Source organism: Chiloscyllium plagiosum, chromosome 32 (genome assembly GCF_004010195.1).
Source record: "Chiloscyllium plagiosum isolate BGI_BamShark_2017 chromosome 32, ASM401019v2, whole genome shotgun sequence".
Taxonomy (NCBI): Eukaryota; Metazoa; Chordata; class Chondrichthyes; order Orectolobiformes; family Hemiscylliidae; genus Chiloscyllium; species Chiloscyllium plagiosum.
Window position 1 is genome coordinate 37,556,098 of NC_057741.1, and position 20,907 is coordinate 37,577,004.

A 20,907-nucleotide genomic window follows, 5' to 3' on the forward strand; every position below is an offset into this window, starting at 1 on the left:
GTGGCTCTGGAAAAGCACAGCACGTCAGGCAGCATCCAAGAAGCAGGAGAGTCGATGTTTCAGGCATAAGCCCTTCATCAGGAATGAGGCCAAAATGTCAACTCTCCTGCTCCTCGGATACTGCCTGACCTGCTGAGTTGCTCCAGAAATTTCTGATTTTGATTCTGATTTCCAGCATCTGCAGTTCTTTGGTTTTTTTTTGTTTACACAAGTTGCAAAGACCATTTGTTTCCAAGGCAGCGTGTCAACATTCCCTCTTCCCAAGGATAATCCCACAATAGAACCAGCTGCCAAAGGAAACGGTCACAGCCCCCAGCACAAGATCCACATTGAGATTATTTTCATCTATAATCTTTTATTATCAGGATTTCTTTCACCCAGTCGGTGATGGGGGTCTGGAATATACTGCCAGGGAGGGCGATTGAGGTGGAACAACTTTTAAAAGGTATTTGGATGAGCACTTGAAATCTCACAACATTCAACACTATGGGCTTAGTTCAGGAAGTGTAACTAGTGTAGGTAGTGGTATAATTTTGGAGGTACAGACTTGGTGGGCCGAAGGGTGTTTATTGTACTGTACAATGCTCTGATTTTATGACTGTGTGTAGTTCTGGTCACCACACTATGTGATCTCACTAGAGAGATTCACCAGGATGTTGCCTGGGATGGAGCATTTCAGCAAAGGGAGGGTGGATAAGCTTAGGTTGTTTTCTTTGAAGTAGAGAAGGTTGGTGAGAGGCGAGGGGACAAAATTATGAGAGACATAGATACAGTCAATAGAGGTAAACTTTAATAGGTCAAGTATTAGGGGGTCATAGATCTAAGGTAAGGGGAAGGAGGTTCCAAGAAAATTTACGGGAATTTATTTTTCACCCAGAGGCTATTAAGCATCTGGAACTCACTGTCTAAAAGGGTTAGAGAAGCAGAAGCCATCACAACATTTAAGACTTATTTAGATACACACTCGAAATGCCCCGGTATGCATGACCAAAGGCCAAGAGCTGGAAATGGAGTTACTCTAGCTAGGTCAAAGAGTGTGGTGTTGGAAAAGCACAGCCGGTCAGGCAGCATCTGAGGAGCAGAAGAATCGACCTTTGAGCCACCCGCTCATTCCTGATGAAGGGCTTATGCCCGAAACATCGACTCTCCTGCTCCTCAGATGCTGCCTGACCGGCTGTGCTTTTCCAGTACCACACTCTTTGACTCTGGCTCTCCAGCATCTGCAGTGCTCACTGTCTTACTGTAGCTAGGTGTTTGATGGCTGGCACAGACATGATAGGAGGAAGGGTCTGTTTCCATGCTGTCATATTGTATGACTACCATTTCCACAGGGGGATGCCTGGTCTAACCAGCATATAGTCATTAATCTGTGTTGAGCACACAGCTGGAACAGGAAGTTTACATACACCCTCTATCCCATGTTTGTGCAGAATGTAGCACAAACACAGGTGTGCACGCTTTTCCAGTTCAAGAGCAAGTTACTGCAGATGCTGGAATCTGTATTGGAAATAACAAACGCTGGAGATCACAGTGGGTCGGGCAGTATCCATGGAGAGAGAGTAAACCCATCTGACCCGCTGTGATCGACAACACTTGCTGTTTTCACTTTTCCATGATTTGGAGGTGCTGATGTTGGACTGGGGTGTACAAAGTTAAAAATCACACAACACCAGGTTATAGTCCAACAGGTTTAATTGGAAGCACTAGCTTTCAGAGCGCTGCTCCTTCATCAGGTAGCTGTGGAGTATAAGATTGTAAAACACAGAATTTTTATCAAAAGTTTACAGTGTGATGTAACTGAAATTGTATATCGAAAAAGACTCGGATTGTTTGTTAAGTCTCATCTTTTAGAATGACCATATGGTTTCAGTTCTTTCATATTTAAATCATAAAACCTTTTTTTAAAAGTTACATTCTCAAGTACACTTTAACAATTGATGTCATGTCGGCCCAGTTGTTAAAGTGCACTTGAAAATGTAACTTTTAAAAAAAGGTTTTGTGATTTAAATATGAAAGAACTGAAACCATATGGTCATTCTAAAAGATGAGAGACTTAAACAATCCGGGTCATTTTCAATATATAATTTCAGTTACATCACACTGTAAACTTTTGCTAAAAATTCTGTGTCTTACAATCTTATACTCCACAGCTACCTGATGAAGGAGCAGCGCTCCAAAAGCTAGTGATTCCAAATAAACCTGTTGGACTATAACCTGGTGTGTGATTTTTAACCCTTCACTTTCCCAGTCAGGTTTAACAAGTGACAGTGAAGAGAGGGACCAGCAGACGGCAGGAAAGTTGTAAAATGTGTTGCTGGAAAAGCGCAGGAAAGTTGTGCCTGTGGTTGGAGAGCTCACCTTCTTCCTTACAGATGCAGTAGTACTTGGGGCCTGGTGCATTGTAAGAGGCTGGGCCCACGTTGGGTCCAGTGCTGCCCAGAGCCGTGGCGAAAATGGTCTCCCTCGGTGCTCGGTCATACATTCCTGCAGAGCCTGGGGGATCCGGGAGGTGAAGGTGGGATCTCCCAGCATACAGAGAGACACACTACAGAGCCCCTCAGATTAACACGGGCCGATCTTCCTGCAAACCGCTGCTGGGAGAGAGAACAACAACTGGTCTAAAACATGCTTCATTCAAAAAAGAATCCTTTTCTTTCTGCACGATCTTTTTCTCCTGCCTTGCTTCCGGGGTTCACCAGTTGCTCAGAAGTTGCAGAAACGGCGTTCTTTTAACTTACTGTTTCCATTCTCACTTACTTTGACTTTGGGTATGTCAATGTGTGCATTTAAATGAATCTGTCGTCGTATCTAAGCGTGTATTTAAGAATCTCTGTGCCTATGTGTACATGAAAGGTGTCTGCTAAAAGTTAATGGAATTTCACGGTATCTCTGTATATCTGGCGTGTATTCCAGTCTCTTTTACAGTCGCTGTAACTGAGTGTGTATCTAAGTGTGTGCTCAGTGTGTCTCTCTGAAACTATCTCAGTGTGTATCTTTCTCTATCTGTGTCTCTCTGTGACTATGTGTGTATCTAAATGTATCTCTCTCTGTCACTGTGTGCCTCAGTGCGTCTCTCTGAGTGTATTTCTGTCTCTCTGTCTGTCTGTGTGTGTGTCTTTTTTGCTGTTGTTACCATCCCCTCCCTCCTCTTATAATGAGATTGTGTATCTATTTCACTGTGTAGCTGCTACCATAGAAACCGCGTCTCCACGTGTGTCCCCCCCCCCCCCCCCCCCGGCCTCCCCGGCCTCCCCGGCTTCCCCGGCTTCCCCGGCTCTCTGCTGCTTAACCGCTTCCTGCACATGGTCCACTCTGCAGTCTTTTAGGCTGTCAGTTAAATCACTTCCGACATTATTAAACCGCCTGCTCTTACAAAGGTTAATGCCCAGGTTATTATCAAAGAGAATGTTAAAATGTTACGTTTGCCCCATCCCTCCCTCGGTCCAGCCCTTGAATGGACCTTGTCTTTTGTTGTTTCACTCACTCCCTCGTTTAAAAAAAAGTTTAAAGATTCTCCCTCCCAAAAAGAGATTCCACAGGGAAAAAAAAGTTATAAGAACATAAGATTTAGGTGCAGAAGTAGGCCATTTGACCCTTTGATCCACCTTTCAGATTGTCCTCTGAGCTCCACTTTCCTGCCTGCTGTCCCAGCCCCCTCCTAACTCCTTTGTCTATCAAAAATCTAACTCAGTCTTAACCTAAACTCTGGGGAAAAGAATTGCACACTCAACAGACAAACCTGCTCACACCCATATTTATGGAATATGCCCCTCTGCTTCCGTTAGTTTAATGAGTGCAATTACTTTTTATTTTCACAGGGTGTGCCCATTCCTAATTGACCCTTAAGGAGGTGGCGATGAGCTGCCTTCTTGAACCTCTACACAGTGTGGTGTAGGTTTTCCCACAGTGCCATCAGGGAAAAGGAATTCCAGGATATTGACAGCCACAGTGAAAGAACATCCATAAAGGAGATGGAATTAGATCACTGTTCCTTTATTGTCACTTGGTCAAAATCCTGGAATTTTCTTCCCTAAAACACTGTTGGGTGCATGTATAGCACATGAATTTGGAGCCATGCGGTGGCTCAGTGGTTAGCACTGCTGCCTCACAGCACCAGAGACCCGCATTTGATTCCCGCCTCAGGTGACTGTGTGGAGTTTGCACATTCTCCCCATGTCTGCATGGGTTTGCTCTGGTTTCCTCCCACAGTCCAAAGATATGCAGGTGAGGGTGGATTGGCCATGCTAAATTACCAATAGTGTTCAGGGATGTGTAGCTTTGGTGCATTAGTCAAGGAAAATGTAAAATAAATAGGGTAGGGGAATGGGTCTGAGTGGGTTACTCTTTGGAGGGCTGGTGTGGACTTGTTTGGCCTATTTCCACGCTCTAGGGATTCAATGATTCAATCAATTATTTTCTGAAAAATAGTCACTGTTGTCATAGAGGAAGCCTGGCAGCCAATGTATGCACAAGATCTCACAAACAGCAATGAAACAGATGAATGGGTTATCTGTCCTAGTTGGCAGGGAAGGGATGTGTGTTGGCCAGAAGAACTCCCCTGCTTTTCTTTGAGTAGTACTGAGAGTTTCTTTAATTGTCCCGATCAGGGTGACAGAGCCTCTGTTTAATTGCCCCATTGCCCCACAGTACACCACTCTGTAAGATCTACAGTGAAACACCAGCCTAGATCTTATAGAGTCATAGAATCGTACAGCACAGAAAAAGACCTTTTGGCCCATCTCATCCATGCTGACCAGGTATTCTAAACTGACCTAGTCCCATTTACCTGCATTTGCCCTATATCCTCTAAACCTTTCCTACCTGTACCTGTTCAAATGTCTTTTAAATATTGTAATTGTACTCGCCTCTGCTACTCCCTTTAGCAGCTCATTCAATACATGCACCACCCTCAGCGTGAAAATAGTTGTCCCTCGGGTTCATTTTAAATCTTTCCCCTCTCACCTTAAACCTATGTCATCTAGTTTTGGACTCCCCTACCCATGGAAAAAGACCTTGGCTATTCAGCTTATCTATGCCCCTCATGATTTTATAACCCTTTGCAAGGTCACCCGCTCAGCCTCTGATGCTCCAAGAAAAAGGTCCCAGCCTATTCAGCCTCTCCTTATAACACAAATCCTCCAGTCCCTGCAACAGCCTGGTAATTGTTTTCTGTATCCATTCTAGTTTCACAACATCCTTCCTATAGCAGGGTGACCAGAAATGTACACAGTACTCCAAAACTGGCCTAACCAATATCATCATGATGTCACAACTCCTATACTCAGTGCTCTGACCAATGAAAATACCTACATTTATGGCATTAGATGCAAGTTTCTGAGTCAGAGGCAAGAGTGTAACCTGTGAGCCAATCTGTCACCTTCCATCGTCCCAATCCAATTCTAATCTATGATATTTTTATCTATCTTTTATTTCAGACTCATTAAAAAAATTAGGCTTTCCTAAATTTATTACCTGTCGAACTGTTTCAAGACAAAGACATTTAGACGTTAAGTACTCTCTCTAGAAATCTTGTGGTCTGGAGTCACTTCCAAAGGAGAATTTAAATGATTACTATTCTTGTCACCTAAGAACAATTCCGGTTGCTTGGTGATGTTGTTGAATCATTGAATCACATAGAATGTACAGCACAGAACAGGCCATTCAGTCCAACTGCTTTATGTTCCACAGCATCCTCCTTCTGTCAGTCTTTCAGTATACTCTTCTACGCCTTTCCTTTTGAGACATTTATATAGTTTCTCTTCAGATGTATCAGTGCTATTTATCTCAAGTGGAAGGGTTGAGAAATGTTCAATAGACCAATATCCATAAGTAAAAGACTTACGGAGATTTTATTGTATACCTACAATTGAGTACAAACAGCACCTTTCCCTCCTGGATCCTTTCTCTGTCCAGAAGCCAACTCCTGCTAATGAATAACCTAGCTCCATTTTTTTTTGGTTCAGGCTGGCTACGAGATATTATGACATACCTCCACAATATGTGGAACTTGAACCCAGATCTTCTGCCCCAGAGGTAGGGACACTACCACTGTAGCACAAGACTCCTTGAAAAACCAGCACTTAAATACAAAGACCATTGAACATCACCTCTCTTGACAAACTGCAGGGCTGTTCTGGTGATGCTTAAAGCAACCTGTATTTCTAACACTGACGTGAACATCACACTAACTCCAAAATCTTAAAAAACTGTTAAGTGTTGGAAACTGGAGAAACACAGCAGGCCTGGAAATGTCACTGAATTGGGAAACAGAGATTAGATTTAGATTTAGATTACATTACAGTGTGGAAACAGGCCCTTCGGCCCAACAAGTCCACACCGGCCCGCCGAAGCGCAACCTACCCATACCCCTACATTTACCCCTTACCTAACACTACGGGCAATTTAGCATGGGCAATTCACCTGACCTGCACATCTTTGGAGGAGGAAACCACGCAGACACGGGGAGAACGTGCAAACTCCACACAGTCAGTCACCTGAGGCGGGAATTGAACCCGGGTCTCAGGCGCTGTGAGGGAGCAGTGCTAACCACTGTGCCACCATGCCGCCCACAAGATAACATTTCAACTCCAGTATGATTCTTCTCCATAATTGAAGAAAGCTGGAAATATGCTGTTGAGAAAGGAGGAAGGAGCAAGTGGAACACATCAAAAGATCAGTGAAAGATTATAGGGTGACTGAGAATTAGGATCAAAAATGTCAAAGGACAAAAAGCAAAGAGAGTGGTAATTGTTTTAGGGAACAGATAAAGTATTGATCCAGATTAAGCATTAATAGTAGAATAAAGGTCAGCTCTTTATGAAATAGAGCCATAGAGACATACAGCATGGAAATAGAGCCTTTGGCACAACTCATTCATGCTGACCAGGATTCCTAAACTAAACTATTTGTCTCCATTTGGCCCATACCTCTCTAAGGAGAAAGTGAGGTCTGCAGATGCTGGAGATTAGAGCTGGAAATGTGTTGCTGGAAAAGCGCAGCAGGTCAGGCAGCATCCAGGGAACAGGAGAATCGACGTTTCGGGCATAAGCCCTTCTTCAGGGCTTATGCCCGAAACGTCGATTCTCCTGTTCCCTGGATGCTGCCTGACCTGCTGCGCTTTTCCAGCAACACATTTCCAGCCCATACCTCTCTAAACCTTTTCCATCCATGTACCTGTCCTAATGTGTTTTAAAAGTTGTAATGGTACCCACTTCTAACACTTCCTCTGGCAGTTTGTTCCATATATACACCAACCTATATGACAAAGTTGCCCCTTTTAGATTTTTCCCCTCTCACCTTAAACCTATGCCCTCTAGTTTTGGACTCCCCTGGGGGAACAAATCTTGGCTATTCACCCTACCTATGCCTGTCATGATTTTATAGACCTCTATAATGTCAACCCTCAGCCTCCAACATTCCAGGGAAAAAAGTCCCAGCCCCATCCAGCCTTTCCTTAGAACTCAAACACTCCAATCTCAGTATCATCCTTGTAAATCGTTTTTGCATCCTTTCCAGTTTGATAACATTCTTCCTATCAAAGCATTATAATGTGATACAGGATGAGTGAACTGTATCAAAATGGAGGACAGAGTTGACGCTCTAATGTTGCAGAATTCAATATTGAATCCTGGAGTCTGTAAAGTGCCAAAACAGAAAATGAGTTGGCCATTTGTCCACCAAAGCGCTCCTGTTGGCCGAGAACTGAAATGTGAGCATAAGAACAAAATGGCATATTGAGGTGGCACATGAGAGGAAGCTCTGGATTATACTGGCAGACTGAGTGGAAGTATTCAGCAAGCTGATCACCCAGTCTGTGTGCGCTCACCCAGTGTTGGGGACCAAATACCGTATCTAAATATGAAGGAAGTCCTTTGGTCCTGAAATAAATCATTTGGTAAATTAGCACTTTCACTGGGAGGTTGAAATAAGTGACAACATTGGTGACTTTTGAGGTGAAATCGGTTGGGATTTAAACAGTCCGACCAAAGTAGAAAGGGAGAAATTGTTTTCAATGACAGACAGATCAAAAACAACAGGATATTGATTTGGTGTACATGAAGAAAGAAACAAAATCAGCATGAGGAAAAACCTTTACATGTGGTTAGCGTTAGGGCCTGGGATGTGGGGGAGGCAGTGGTTAGGGTCTGGGATGGACTGTCTGAGAGTGTGGGGGAGGCAGTGGTTAGGGTCTGGGATGGACTGTCTGAGAGTGTGGGGGAGGCAGTGGTTAGGGTCTGGGATGGACTGTCTGAGAGTGTGGGGGAGGCAGTGGTTAGGGTCTGGGATGGACTGTCTGAGAGTGTGGGGGAGGCAGTGGTTAGGGTCTGGGATGGACTGTCTGAGAGTGTGGGGGAGGCAGTGGTTAGGGTCTGGGATGGACTGTCTGAGAGTGTGGGGGAGGCAGTGGTTAGGGTCTGGGATGGACTGTCTGAGAGTGTGGGGGAGGCAGTGGTTAGGGTCTGGGATGGACTGTCTGAGAGTGTGGGGGAGGCAGTGGTTAGGGTCTGGGATGGACTGTCTGAGAGTGTGGGTGAGGCAGTGGTTAGGGTCTGGAATGGACTGAGAGTGTGGGAGGCAGTGGTTAGGGTCTGGAATGGACTGTCTGAGAGTGTGGGGGAGGTAGATTCATTCAGATCTTGCAAAAGGGGAAGGAAAGGTGGCGGGGGACTGGCATTAGTTGAGTTGCTTGCGCATGGACATAATAGCCTCCTTCTGTATTGGAACCATTCTATGGTTTGTTGGTGAGCCACAAGAAGCTTATCACCATCTACCTTCCCTCTCTATAGAGGACTCCACTATAAAATCTGAAGATTTGATATGTTCTCCTTTGTTTCTAATCAATCAATTGTCTCCGAAGCCAGTCAGGATTGGCGCTACTGCATTCAATAGAGACAAAAAAAACTGCAGATACTGAAATCCAAAATAGACAGGCAGGAGGCTGGAAGAACACAGCAAGCCAGGCAGCATCACGAGTTGGAAAAGTCAATGTTTTGGGTAAAGAAGGGTTACACCTGAAACGTCAACTTTTCCACCTCCTTTTGCTGCCTGGTTTGTTGTGTTCTTCCAGGCTCCTGCCTGCCTACCTTCAACAGAGATACCAGATTAAAGTATCATCATCATCCCATCAGGTGTCGGCAAAGTTCCCAGTTTCAATCTGGAGACATTGTTGAACACTGCACTTGGAGGAAACTCACAGGGAGTCTATCAAATTCCAACCCTGCTTCCCAGAAGCTTTGGCCTGGATATGTGAGTTTGTAATTGATCGTTATTTCACTGCTTGTAACATACAGGAGGGGAAGATTGGATAAAACACACCCAGATCCCTTTAATCAAGCTTGAAAGCTAAAGTAATGAGATGTTGGTTGAATACTTTTTATTTATGTTACAAGGTCCACTACATACAGGAATGATTCGGAGATGCCGGTGTTGGACTGGGGTGTACAAAGTTAAAAATCACACAACACCAGGTTATAGTCCAACAGGTTTAATTGGAAGCACACTAGCTTTTGGAGTGACGCTCCTTCATCAGGTGATTGTGACAATCACCAGATGAAGGAGCGTCGCTCCGAAAGCTAGTGTGCTTCCAATTAAACCTGTTGGACTATAACCTGGTGTTGTGTGATTTTTAACTACATACAGGAAGTGTGAGATTACTAAGAAAGATATGAATAGATAGCATTTCTCTTATTTACAAAAGGAATGTGGACATGGCTGATCCAGCTTTATCTTGCATGGTGTCGAACCTCTAAAGATGCTGAGCTCATCCTATGGACTATTTCATCACAATCCTGACTGGAGCCTCATAGCTGGTGAAAAGTCTTTGGGGAGTTATGAAGTGAGTCACTTGCTGCTGAATAACAGCCTCTAAATTGCCCCTCTGACTGTAGTATTTATATAGTAGGTCCAGCATAGTTCTGGTCAGTGGGGACCCCCTAGATGCTGGTGGCTAGGGATTCACCGATGATCATGCCTTTTTACATCAAGGAAAGATACATAGACTCTCCTTTTCAGGATCACCATGTACTCGCTGCACATATCACTTACCACTCATTAGCCCAAACAAACAGACCATGTAATCGCCTGGCTATCTTTAATTATGTGTGACGGTTTTCTTGTGCTTTTAGTAATATGTTCTTCAATAATTCTCTGTTTACGTCCTGATTATTTGGCTCACTGTTCACATTAGGAGAGAAAGTGAGGACTGCAGATGCTGGAGATCAGAGTTGAAAATTGTTCATATTAGTCCATTCATATCTATTCACGAGTTGTAATCTTGACCTGAAATTGCTCAGAGTCCAGGTTCTTCGTTTTATGTTATGCAAATGCCTTTAATATTGAGAAATGTTTATTAGTTTATGGGATGCAGTTGTCACTGGCAGAGCAGGACTTCATTTTCCATCGTAACTGCCCTTTAGGAGATAGTTGTGAGCTGTCTTATTAAACAACGTCTATTACAAAATATTTAATAAAACTATTTCAATTATTATGATGTTCTCCACTGGACTGATTGCAGTCTACACATTTCAAATTCAGATATGCACCAAATAATGGCAATACTGCAGTAATTATTAAACTATAATTTCATCAGATTTAGGTTTCATTAAAAATAAACTAAGTGCCCTGTAGACTGAACATGCAACTTTAGATTCCAATTGAAGAACCTCTGCAATGCTGGCATTCGTAATTCTTATTCACTCCTGTCGATCAAAGGGTTTGCAAAATGGACTGTTTTTGTTGCTGTTGTTTCCTCATTTGTGAGAAAATTTTAAATAAGAAAAGCAAAGGATGTTATTTTGTGTAAATTCGGACAGGCACAATTTAAACTTTATACATGGCCCACAGAGGCAGAGCATCACCATTGCTCATCCATAACTTTAGACATTATATTAGATCCTACAAAATCAATAGCTGCTCCAATTGGCCATAACTAAGCCCATTGATTTTAGAATTTGAACTGTGTAGGACTCTGCATATCATCCTGCCTCTTCGTGGTGCCACGATCATAATCAGCAGTTTAGGGAATATATTTTCCCTGTTATTAATGATTTAAGAGAGCTGTTTTACATCAGCCAAGCAAAAAACATTTTTCTCCTCAGTTCAAGTTAATGGAAAGAACTCTCCATGCCAACAGGGAGCATAGAACATAGTAACAGGCCAATATATCTGCCATTGTTTTTCTTTATGTAAGACACCTGGTCTCACAGCACTATCCATCTCTTTTGCATTCTGTTTATTTGAACCAATTGGTTTCATAGAATATATTTCCCTAAATCATAGAAGGTTCTACAGTCTAAAATCTAAAATTGCTTTAATGCAATCTAAATTGGCTGTAGTCTTGGAAACCATTGTTTCAATAAACTCCGTTGACCAATGTATTATTGCGTGAGGTGCATTGATCAGAGTAAATTTTCTCTTTCACTGAACAGGTGAGAATGCTGTGAAGTGAACCACCCTCTCCCAGTAGATTGCATTTCAGTTGTTTTTGTAAGGGACGTTGAAGACGGAAATAAAGCTATTGTTTAGTAAACTAAATTTTAATCATGACCGAGTTCCTCTTTAAGCTACAGAGGATCTTGGCTTAAGATCATAAGACATAGGAGCAGGAGTAAGACATTTAATCCATTGCTCTTCTATTCAATGAGAGCATGGTCAATCTGATCATCTTCAACTCCACTTTCTTGTCTTTACTCCATAGCCCTTGATCCCCTCCCTGATTAAAAATCTGTCTATCTCAGCCTTGAATATACCTGATGATCCAGCCTCAACAGCCCTCTGTGGTAAAGAATTCCACAGACTCACTACCCCTTTCAGAGAAGAAATTCCTCCTCATCCCTGTCTTAAATGGGTGATGCCCTTATTCAGAGATTATGCCTCTGGTGCTGAACTCTCCCACAAGATAAAACGACCTCTTAGCATCGGTCAATTCCCCTAAGAGTACGTTTCAATAAGGTCACTTCTCATTCTTCTGAACTCCAATGAATACAAGCCCAAAGTACTCAACTTCACCTCAGAAAGCAGTCCCTCCAAACCCAGGATGAACCTTCCCTGGTCTGCCTGCAAAGCCGGTATATCCTTCCTCAGATAAACTACTCACAATATTCCGGCTGTAGTCTGACTAATGCCTTGTACAGTTTTAGCAAGGCCTCCTTGTTTTTATATTCCATTCCTTTTGAAATTAAGGCCAATATTCCATTGTCTAAATAGTGCAATTTCTTCATTGTCACTGGGTCAAAACTCTCTCGCTCCCAACCTAATACAGTGTTTCACAACCCAACAAGAAATGAGGAATAAACGAGGCCTCCTCAAGTATTGAATAAGCATTATACAACATAGTAATATTTGATCCATCCCAAAGTTTATAGGTTCCTTTCCACCTTTAACCATATCAACATATCATTTTATTAATTTCTCTCTCAACTACCTGTCTCCACCTAAATGAATTGCCCGCATTGTGAAGAAATTAAATGAGAGAAACATTCCCAATAATGCAATTTATAGAATAAGTGAGAGAAAATTGTGTGCAATGACAGATTTATTGTCTTTGGTCAGAGAAGCAATGGGGGATATCAAGAATTTCTTTTCAATGCTTTGAGTTGTGATGGGGAATGTGCTGCCTGAAAGAGTCATAGAATCCGACAGTCCTGGAGCAGGCCATTCAGCCCAATAAGTCTGCACAGACCCTCCGAACAGCATTCCAGCCAGACCCAGACCCCTATCCTATTCCGTAACCCTATAGTTCCCATGGCTAACCTACCTAGCCTGCACATCCCTGGACACTATGGGGCAATTTAGCAAGGCCAATCCACCCTAATCTGCACATCTTTGGACTGTAGGAGAAAACCGGAGCAAACCCATGTGGGCACAGGGAGAACGCACACAGACAGTCGCCCGAGGGTGGAATTGAACCCGGGTCCCTGGCACCATGAGGCGGCAGTGCTAACCACTGAGCCACCAGTCTGCCCTAAAGGGTGGTGCTAGCAGGTTCATTGAAGACTTTCAAAAGAAAATGAATTAACAGTTGGAAAATGGGGGTAGGTACAAGATTCCGGGCTGAGACCCAGGAACTGGGAATTCTTGGGCTTCTCTTTTAAATGGTTGGGGCTAAATGACCTCTTTCTGACCCGTATAATCTCTCAGCAAGAGTTGAAGACGCAGACATTCCAATACCTCTGCCTGAAGCCATTAGATGTCTAAGCAGAGCAAATAAAAGGATGAGCACACCCCATGCCCAATTCTGAATCCAGTCAGTTGCAGAAATCCTGAGCACTGCTTGTTGCAGTTTGGACTCATTCACACTGATTGTACAGGTTCCAGTTTCTTCCTATTGCTTGAACGGTCAAGGATTTCTTTAGGGGTAGGATTTAGTAAGCACAACTTAAAAATAAAGGGCCCCTTATTTGAAACTGAGATAATGTGTGTACAGAGGAACCTCGATTATCCAGCATTTGATTGTCTGAATTTCGGATTATCCAAACAAGATTGCAAGGTCCCAATGCTTGGCTAACTATATTATCAGGCATTTGATTATCCGAACATTTGATTATCCGAACAATATACTCCCCATCTGTGTCATTCAGATAATCAAGGTTCCTCTGTAATAACTGTACACACCAGGTGAATCTTATAGAATGGGAGTTCCCTGATGGGGACTCTTAACCTGGACCAATCAGGAAGCCTTGGCTGACAGATATAAACAGGAGTGTCAGAGGTTCTGTTCACTCTGAGATCTGGTTCTGAGGAAGCCAGATCAGTGTTAAGAACTCTCCACATGTAAATAAAGGTGACAGGGTACTGGCCTCCTGTGGAGTTATTTCAACGAGAAAGGTTTTCTCTCACAGGTTCAAATGTCTGTGGAACTCCAGAGAGCAGTGTAGTAGGGATCTTCAAATATTTTTAAAGCGGGGTAGATAGATTCTTGACGAATTAAGGAGTTGAAGGTGATAGGGAGGCTTGGGTAGGAATGTGGAGTGGGTGGTCACAATCAGATGAGCCATAATCTTACAGAATAGTAGAGCAGAAGCAAGGAACCCAACAGCCTACGCCTGATTCACATTCTTACTGCCTACCATTAGCACTTGTTAGAAAGATGCACAAGCGGATCCTCAATTTGTTTGGCCATTTAACAAATGCACCTTCCTTAGCCATCAAGTGCTGTTGTGGGACTGGACACTGTAGTTTCCAATTCAGTGGTGAGGGGGCTGCTCACTGTGCCACAACCTTATGGGAATCACTTCCATATAGGGTTGCCGACTCTGATCAGTAGTACTTTATGGGACTGTGTCTCACAGTCTCCTCTGGGCCCACACCCATCTCCCACCAATGGGTAAGACAACACATCAAATTCTAACAACTTCCCACCACACTCCTGCCCCAACTGGAAAGCAAAAATCACCAGCTTGATTTCTGAACTGTCAAAAGATTTTCCTCATAATCTGCAACACTTTTCTCACTAATATCCAAAAGTATCCATGAAAATAGTCTCCAAAATAAGCTAACATCCATGACTTTTCTCCAGGGTTGCTTGTAGGCCTCAGGAGATTAATCTTCAATTTCAAGTCAATCTAATCCTGGAAAGTTCCAGCCCTTGCTCCTCCCCACATCATTTCCCATGTACTGGGTGAGCCGGGCAATCTCAAGAAGAGGAAAATTTATTCTAAATATTTAGTGTTGAGAACATTGGAAAAAAGTTTAGATCTTTTTTATTTGTTCATTCATGGGACATGGACATCACTGGCTGGGTCAGCATTTATTACCCATTTCTGATTATCCTGGAAAAGGTAGTGGTGAGCTGCCTTCTGAACCAATGCAATCTTTGGAGTATGGAGATACCCACAACGCTGTTAGGAAGGGAGTATCATATTTTGACCCAGCAACACTGCAAGCATGGAGTTAAATATCGATAGTAGAATGGTACTTGGCTTGGTGGGGCATTGCAGGTCGTGGAATTTCCTGTGCATCTGCTGCCCTTTTTTTCTAAGTGGTAGAGGTCATAGGTTTGGAAGGGGATGTCAGAGTGGTGAGTTGCTGCAATGTATATTGTAGATGGTGCACACCGCTGCCACTATGACGGACGGTGTGAATGTGGAAGGGATTGCAGTCCTAGATTAATTTAATTGATCGATTTGATTTATTGTAGTCAGCAAAAGTACAGCAAAAAGCTTTGTTTGCAGGCAGTACAGGCAGATCATGGCAAGCAAGGAAAAGCAGATCACAGGGTGCTTAAACAGAGTGAGGCATACAAGGCTACAATGCACAGGTGGTGTGTGAAGCAAGATCAACATTAACAAGATCAACATTATTTGTCAGTCTAATAATGGCAGGGAAGTAGTCGTTCTTGAGCTTGTTGGTGCATGCGTTCAAGCTTCTGTATCTTCTGTCTGATGGAAGAAGTTGCAGGAGAGCATTACCAGGATGGGAGGGGTCTTTGATGATGTTGGCAGGACTTTCCGCAGCAGTAAGAAATGTAGATAGAGTCCATTGATGAGAAAACATAGAAAAATACAGCGCAGTACAGGCCCTTTGGCCCTCGATGTTGCGCCGATCCAAGCCCACCTAACCTACACTAGCCCACTATCCTCCATATGCCTATCCAATGCCCGTTTAAATGCCCATAAAGAGGGAGAGTCCACCACTGCTACTGGCAGGGCATTCCATGAACTCACGACTCGCTGAGTAAAGAATCTACCCCTAACATCTGTCCTGTACCTACCACCCCTTAATTTAAAGCTATGCCCCCTCATAATAGCTGACTCCATACGTGGAAAAAGGTCCTCATGGTCAACCCTTTCTAAACCCCTAATCATCTTGTACACCTATATCAAGTCACCCCTAAACCTTCTTTTCTCCAATGAAAACAACCCCAAGTGCCTCAACCTTTCCTCATACGATCTTCCTACCATACCAGGCAACATCCTGGTAAACCTCCTCTGCACCCGTTCCAGTGCCTCCACATCCTTCCTATAGTATGGCGACCAAAACTGCACACAATACTCCAGATGCGGCTGCACCAGAGTCTTATACAACTGCAACATGACCTCAGGACTCCGGAACTCAATTCCTCTACCGATAAAAGCCAGTACGCCATATGCCTTCTTCACAGCACTATTTACCTGGGTGGCAACTTTCAAAGACGTTGGCTTCTGTGATGGTGTGAGCTGTGCACACAACCTTCGATAGGTTCTTACAGTCCTGGGCAGAGCAGTTGCCGTACTACGCCGTTATGGACCCATATAGTTTGTTTACTATGGTGCATTTGTAGAAGTTGGTGAGGATCCTTATGGACATGTCGAATTTCCTGAGCCGCCTGAGGATGGAGAGACATTGCTGTGCCTTCTTGACCGTAGCATCTACGTGGGAAGTCTAGGACAAATTATCGGTTATTGTCACTCCGAGAAACCCGATGCTCTCAACCTCCACTCCATTTGATGTAAATGGGGGCTGTGTTCTCCTCCTTTCTTCCTGAAGTCAATGATCAGTTCTTTCGTTTTGCCGACATTGCGAGAGAGGTTGTTCTCATTGCACTGCATCACGAAGCCCTCTATCTTCATTCTGTGTTCTGACTCATCATCCCACCACAGTGGTGTGGCATTATTAAGAGTTGTACAGACTGAAAATCCTTTGTAAAGAAATGGTATTGATCTTTCAGGGAATTTTTAAACATCCATTAGGGTAAATGTGACTTGTTTACGTCAGCATGGATGATAGCTGCTGAAAATAGGCAGAGCTGCACTCGAAAAGGGAAAATAAACAAATGGAAGGTTTCTCACTTGGGATGATCATGCGTTGGAATAATGTTCCTGTGAAAACAATATCAGCCTGATCCATAGGCACAGAGAAAAACCCAGATGGATGGAAGAGGCAGATGTACAGCCTCAGACCGGAAGGTGGCACTGTTGCCCACAACTAGTTCTGCTGCTTTGACAAATTCCTAATGACCATGTGGTGTAATGTGAAGAGCTGTTGGCAACTCCATCGCTAGCTGACTGAACAAATCCATTGAACATCCTCACTATCATTAGTAGACAGCAGTTAGGGAAGAAAACAAAATTACTGCATTCACCACATCAAGCTGTGAAACAGTCCTGTTAGTACATGCTATGTTAAGATGAAACATTTACTTGTAGATTGAAATGATCATTTTAAGCAGCATTTTTAGCAGTAAACTCACATCAGTTTTGCCTGCATTAATTTTAATATCAAACCGAGCTAATGTTAGCCTTCAAAACAAACATAAATAGAAATAGCTGGAGAAACTCAGCAGGTCTGGCAGTGCCCGTGGAGAGAGAGAGTTAATATTTTAAGTTCAGTGACCCTCTTCACACCCTTCTCCAAGATGCTGCCAGACCTGCTGAGATTTCTGCTTGTATTTGCTTCAGATCTCCAATAGCGTACTTGTTTGTTCTATTTGAAAGTTTGCCCTCATTTGAATTTTGATTTTTTTTATTTCTGTTTCAGTGTTAGCTTAGATGCAGACTTTCAACAATAATACATTTTTTTATGACTAAATGTAAATGAAATCGCTAGGGATGGGAATACCACGAATAAATCTGTCAATCTGAAGTGAATAATGCATTTATATAAGGTTCACTTCAATGTGATGTTCCTTACTGGACCTTAATCTGGCATCCACTAACTTCAATACAACACGATTCCTCTGACTTGCAAACAATCCTTCAGTGAATTTAGAGTTCAGTAAAATAAGGATTCAACATTGTGACAGGATCAACCTCTGCTGGGACATTCATAATAGATCGTATGGAACAGTTTTACTGAGCTAAACCAAATAAACAAGTAATATTCCCTTGTGTGTCAATGAGATTTAGAGAAGCCATTAGATTAGATTACATTACATTACAGTGTGGAAACAGGCCCTTTGGCCCAACAAGTTCACACCGACCCGCCGAAGCGCAAACCACCCATGCCCCTACATTTACCCCTTCACCTAACACTACGGGCAATTTAGCGTGGCCAGTTCACCTATCCTGCACATTTTTGGGGCTGTGGGAGGAAACCGGAGCACCCGGAGGAAACCCATGCAGACACGGGGAGAATGTGCAAACTCCACACAGTCAGTCGCCTGAGTCGGGAATTGAACCCGGGTCTCTGGCGCTGTGAGGCAGCAGTGCTAACCACTGTGCCACCGTGCTGCCCACTGTAGGCCATCTACAGTACAAAGTGGAAGCTGAATGAATGAACTTTCTAAACTGTTTAAGAATCATGAAATTACTATGCGTGATAAGCAGAAACTACGTAAAGGTATAATAGTTGTCTAATTAATCATAATGTATAAATATTATGTACCATTGCCATAGTGATTATTGTAAGTCATTGATTATACTCCTGGCCATCTGCACCTGGGATGCAAAATGATTTCCATTCAATGTACCCAGAGGAGAATTTAACTAAACAAAACACAGTTGCCCTGGGAGGCTCTTTCAAGGCACTAATTCTGATTGGTAACTCAGGGCACTACTTATTTTTCAAACAGAGTTGAGAGAGGCCAGTCTTTGTCTCTCTATTCATCTTTGGAAAAGACAGCAAATGACAGTGGAGCCCAGAGGAACACAAAAACATGAGGTAAGTGTAGGGGTAGGACACAGGCCCCTAGAGCCTGCTCTGCCATTCAACACGATTGTGACTATGATGACTATTTCAACTCCACTTTTCTGGATAATCAGCATATCTCTTGACTCCTTTCATGCCCAAACTTCTATCCATTACTGTTTCATATACACTCAAAACTGAGTAGCTCTCTGAAAAATCCAAAGAATCTGAGTGAAGATATTCTGGCCTCAAGTTGCCACCTCCTTTTTCCTGAAGACTGTGCTACCCTGTTTTAGATGTTTGAGACATATTGGAAGTTGCTGTTCCAAACACACCCAGTTTAATTTCGATTTGTTTGGTCTTTTCCCCAGTGCTCAAGTCCCCCCTCCAGTTTAAATCCAATCTACAAAGCTAACTCAGCTTTATTTTAGCCTTTTCTGTTAAACACAAATGGCCCCAGTGCTGACCCTGATTACACCATTGAAGGAATAGTTTCATTCACTGTTTACCTTCTCTTTTTTGGCCAGTTATCAGCTCCCTGCACTAAAATCTAAAAAAATCCTCAGAATTCCTGTTGTAAGCAAAGTCTGTAAATGCATGGAACATTTCCAGCTAATGTTAGGCAAGGCCTCCATCTCATAAACCCATGCTGGTACATTCAATTACGATAAAGAACAGATTCAAGTCTGTTCTTATGTCATCTTTCACAATTTCATCCATATCGCCACAGCCCATGGTTCCCTGGATCGTTCAGAGCTGCTCTTTAAAGATTAGTGTTCTCAGTTACAGTATCCATGTGTCTGACTAGCCCTCCACCTCCTGTCTCCCACAACCCTGCTCATTGTTTCTTGCAGACACTTATCTGACTTTTTGTTTAGATCTTGACAGAAGGTTTTTGATGTTTACCTTCAGATGTAACAAGGGCCATCTTATTTGGAGACACGTTCTGAACACAATAATAAGGACATTATCTAATTTTAACATCTCAATCAAGGCTTTGTCCCTTAAACTCTTGGTGGTAATCAGGTCAGCAGATTAATAATATCTTATTGCATTGAGCTGATTATAATAAAGAATAGCAGGATTACCTTACACAGAATATTCAGTGGTTTGGTAAAGTCAATAAAGGAACAAAGCACCTCAACTCATCCCAAAAAACTATACAAACAAGGAATTTTAAATAGTGGTTTATTTTGTAACACAGGAAACATGGCTGTAAATTTGTACACAACAAGCTTCCACATACAGAGCAATGCGATTATCTGACTAATTTTCTGTTTTAATGATACAGAAACTGCCTGGAAAACTCAATAGGTCTGGCAGCATATGTAGAGAGACAGCAGAGTTAACATTTTAGGGTCTAGTGAAATTTCTTCAGCACTGTTTTAACAATGTTGATTGAAGAATAAATTTGGCTAGGGTTTCAGGAAGATTCACCCAGCTCCTCCTCAAAATATGCAATCTTTTACCTCCTCCTGACAGGGAAAATTGGCACCTCCAACAATGCAGCCTTCTTCGTCTCTATAGCTTAAAGAATCACTGCAATGCAGAAAGTGAAGGAATAGTGTTCCATTAAGGATTTAGAATATTCTTGGGGAAAACAGAGGAAGAAATTAATTGCTTAAAAGTATTATATTTAATAGAATAGGGAAAATAATCAGCCAAACACTATATAAAGACTTGATACAATCAAACAATCCAGGAAACAAAAATATCATGAACTTTATATGCCACAATGCTGTTGGCAACAAGAATAATTATGTATATACAGAGGAAGATAGTGAAATGTACTAAGTCGTTAAATTAGACAATTGTATTTGAATAGTCTCTTATGACCTCAATGTGTTGCAAAGTTCTTTCCAGCCAATTATTTTTTGAGGTGTATTGTTGCTATTTAGAAAATGTGGCGGGTAATTTGCATACAGAAAACTTGCATTAGCTGCGATGTGAAAAATTCTGATTGAGAATAAAATTTGGCCAGAACACCAGTATGAATTCTCAAATAAAAAATACTGCAGACGCTGGAAATCGGAAATAAAAACAGAGTGCTGAAGAGACTCAGCAGGTCTAGCAGCACCTGTGGAGAGACAAAAAGTTAACAGTTCATGGATCAGTGGTGCTGGAAGAGCACAGCAATTCAGGCAGCATCCGAGGACAGGCAAAATCGACGTTTCGGGCAAAAGCCCTTCATCAGGAATAAAGGCAGAGAGCCTGAAGCGTGGAGAGATAAGCTAGAGGAGGGTGGGGGTGGGGAGAGAGTGGCATAGAGTACAATAGGTCAGTGCGGAAGGAGATGAAGGTGATAGGTCAGGGAGGAGAGGGGGGAGTGGATAGGTGGAAAAGGAGCTGGGCAGGTCCGACAAG

At 42.8% G+C, this 20,907-nt stretch overlaps 1 protein-coding gene and 1 long non-coding RNA gene across 4 annotated transcripts in view; both read right to left on the reverse strand.

Moving 5' to 3' along the window:
• Positions 1-3,101, reverse strand: part of stpg2 (sperm-tail PG-rich repeat containing 2) — a 338,448-nt gene extending 335,347 nt beyond the window's left edge. For all 3 annotated transcript variants that reach the window (XR_006309111.1, XM_043674438.1, XM_043674437.1), the window contains exon 1: positions 2,359-3,101. Coding sequence is in view for 2 of the 3 variants with exons in the window: in XM_043674438.1 (XP_043530373.1) it covers positions 2,359-2,482 (124 nt within the window). In the remaining variant the exon portion in view is untranslated. The remainder of the gene's footprint in view (positions 1-2,358) is intronic.
• A 16,613-nt stretch (positions 3,102-19,714) lies between these two features.
• The window catches only part of LOC122539506, a 10,872-nt gene continuing 9,679 nt past the window's right edge, over positions 19,715-20,907 (reverse strand). The window contains exon 2 of the long non-coding RNA XR_006309113.1: positions 19,715-20,082. This is a non-coding gene — a long non-coding RNA (uncharacterized LOC122539506). The remainder of the gene's footprint in view (positions 20,083-20,907) is intronic.